This window comes from Trachemys scripta, chromosome 1, assembly GCF_013100865.1.
Source record: "Trachemys scripta elegans isolate TJP31775 chromosome 1, CAS_Tse_1.0, whole genome shotgun sequence".
Taxonomy (NCBI): Eukaryota; Metazoa; Chordata; order Testudines; family Emydidae; genus Trachemys; species Trachemys scripta.
Genome location: NC_048298.1, coordinates 337,698,611 through 337,700,246, shown reverse-complemented (window position 1 = coordinate 337,700,246; position 1,636 = coordinate 337,698,611). Strand labels below are relative to the sequence as shown.

General features: G+C 49.6%; 1 protein-coding gene across 1 annotated transcript; it reads left to right on the top strand.

Annotated features, from left to right (window-relative positions):
* The first annotated feature begins 455 nt into the window (after nucleotides 1-455).
* LOC117871951 (olfactory receptor 52R1-like) lies at nucleotides 456-1,403 on the top strand. The gene has a single exon (XM_034759845.1). The coding sequence runs from the start codon at nucleotides 456-458 to the stop codon at nucleotides 1,401-1,403; it is 948 nt and encodes a 315-aa protein (XP_034615736.1).
* The last annotated feature ends 233 nt before the right edge of the window (nucleotides 1,404-1,636 follow it).

Here is a 1,636-nt window from a genome sequence, read left to right as displayed (position 1 = left end):
TTTTTTTTTTTTTTTTACACTCAGATTTTGAGCAGCCGGGTGAATGGGGAACTCTCTACTGCATGGACTCCCTAGCCTGGCTTTCATTGCATTAAGGAACAATGATGGATAACCAGCATCCACACTCGTGTTTCTTGCTGGTGCCTATTAAAGTTTCCCACACTACGACATGTAGGAATTGTTGATGCATGGAGCACCATCAAATATAGAATTTGCATTAGTAGGGCCAGTTGTTCATAATTCATTTATCTGAATAATGAAAATGTCATTTTTCAGTGTGAGAACAGCCTCCAGTAGTGTATGTAGTGTCTCATATTAACATTGTCTCTCCATCCAGGCATTTGTATTGTGACCATCACCCTAGAGCCTGGGCACATACAGGAAATCAGGGGAAAGTACGGTACATGCAGGAGACACCGTTCTGCCTCAGAGTTGGATACCTTCTCCCCTACTCCATGTCTGATTCCAACACAACCGACTTCACCAACCCCTCCACCTTCATCCTGCTGGGCATTCCTGGCCTGGAGATGGCCCATGTCTGGATCTCCATCCCCTTCTGCGCCATGTACATAATAGCCATCTTGGGGAACTTCACCATGCTGGTCATTGTGAAGAGGGAGAAGATCCTACATGAGCCCATGTACTATTTCCTCTGCATGCTGGCCATCAGCGACCTGGTCCTGTCTACATCCACCCTGCCCAAAATGTTGAGCATTTTCTGGTTCAATTCCAGGGAGATCGAGTTCAGTGCCTGCCTCACCCAGATGTACTTCATTAACTGCTCCTTAGTGATGGACTCTGGGTTCCTTGTGGCCATGGCTTTGGATCGCTACGTGGCCATCTGCAATCCCCTGAGACATTCCACCATCCTGACACACCCTGTGGTGGCTAAGCTTGGCCTGGCCGTGGTGCTGCGCGGCGGCATGCTCATACTGCCATATCCCTTCCTGGCGAGGCAATGGCCATATTGTAGAACCAACATCATTCCCCACTCGTACTGTGAACACATGGCTGTCATGAAGCTGGCCTGTGCCGACATCCGCGTCAGTAGTTACTACAGCCTCTCTGTGGCATTCTTGGTGATAGGTCTGGATGTATGTTTTATTGCCATGTCCTATATCCAGATCCTCAGGGCCATCTTCAGACTCCCCACAAAGGACGCCCGGCTCAAGACTTTTGGGACCTGCGGCTCCCACCTCTGTGTCATTTTAGCCTCTTACATCCCAGTTCTCTTCTCTGTCCTTACACACCGGTTTGGCCACAATGTGGCTGTACATTTCCACATTCTGATGGCTAACGCCTACCTGCTCGTGCCCCCCATGCTACATCCCATCATCTACGGGGTGAGGACCAAACAGATCCGGGACAGGCTGCTCCGGCTACTTACTCATAAAGGGATGTAAAGTTTTCTCCTGGTGCTCTGGCTCTAAGACCGAGCTCCGTGCAGAGCTGACTGGTGACATGGTGCTGGGCCCTCGTCCCTGGACAGTCAAAAAGAAATTAAATCCTTTCTTGACCTTACTGTGCTGTGTCAGCATGACAAACTGGGGAATAGGTCTATGGACAATTCAGTGAGTTTCCACCTCTCTAATTGCTGGTATCTGGACCCCAAAAACCCACTCCTTGCCCCACCTCT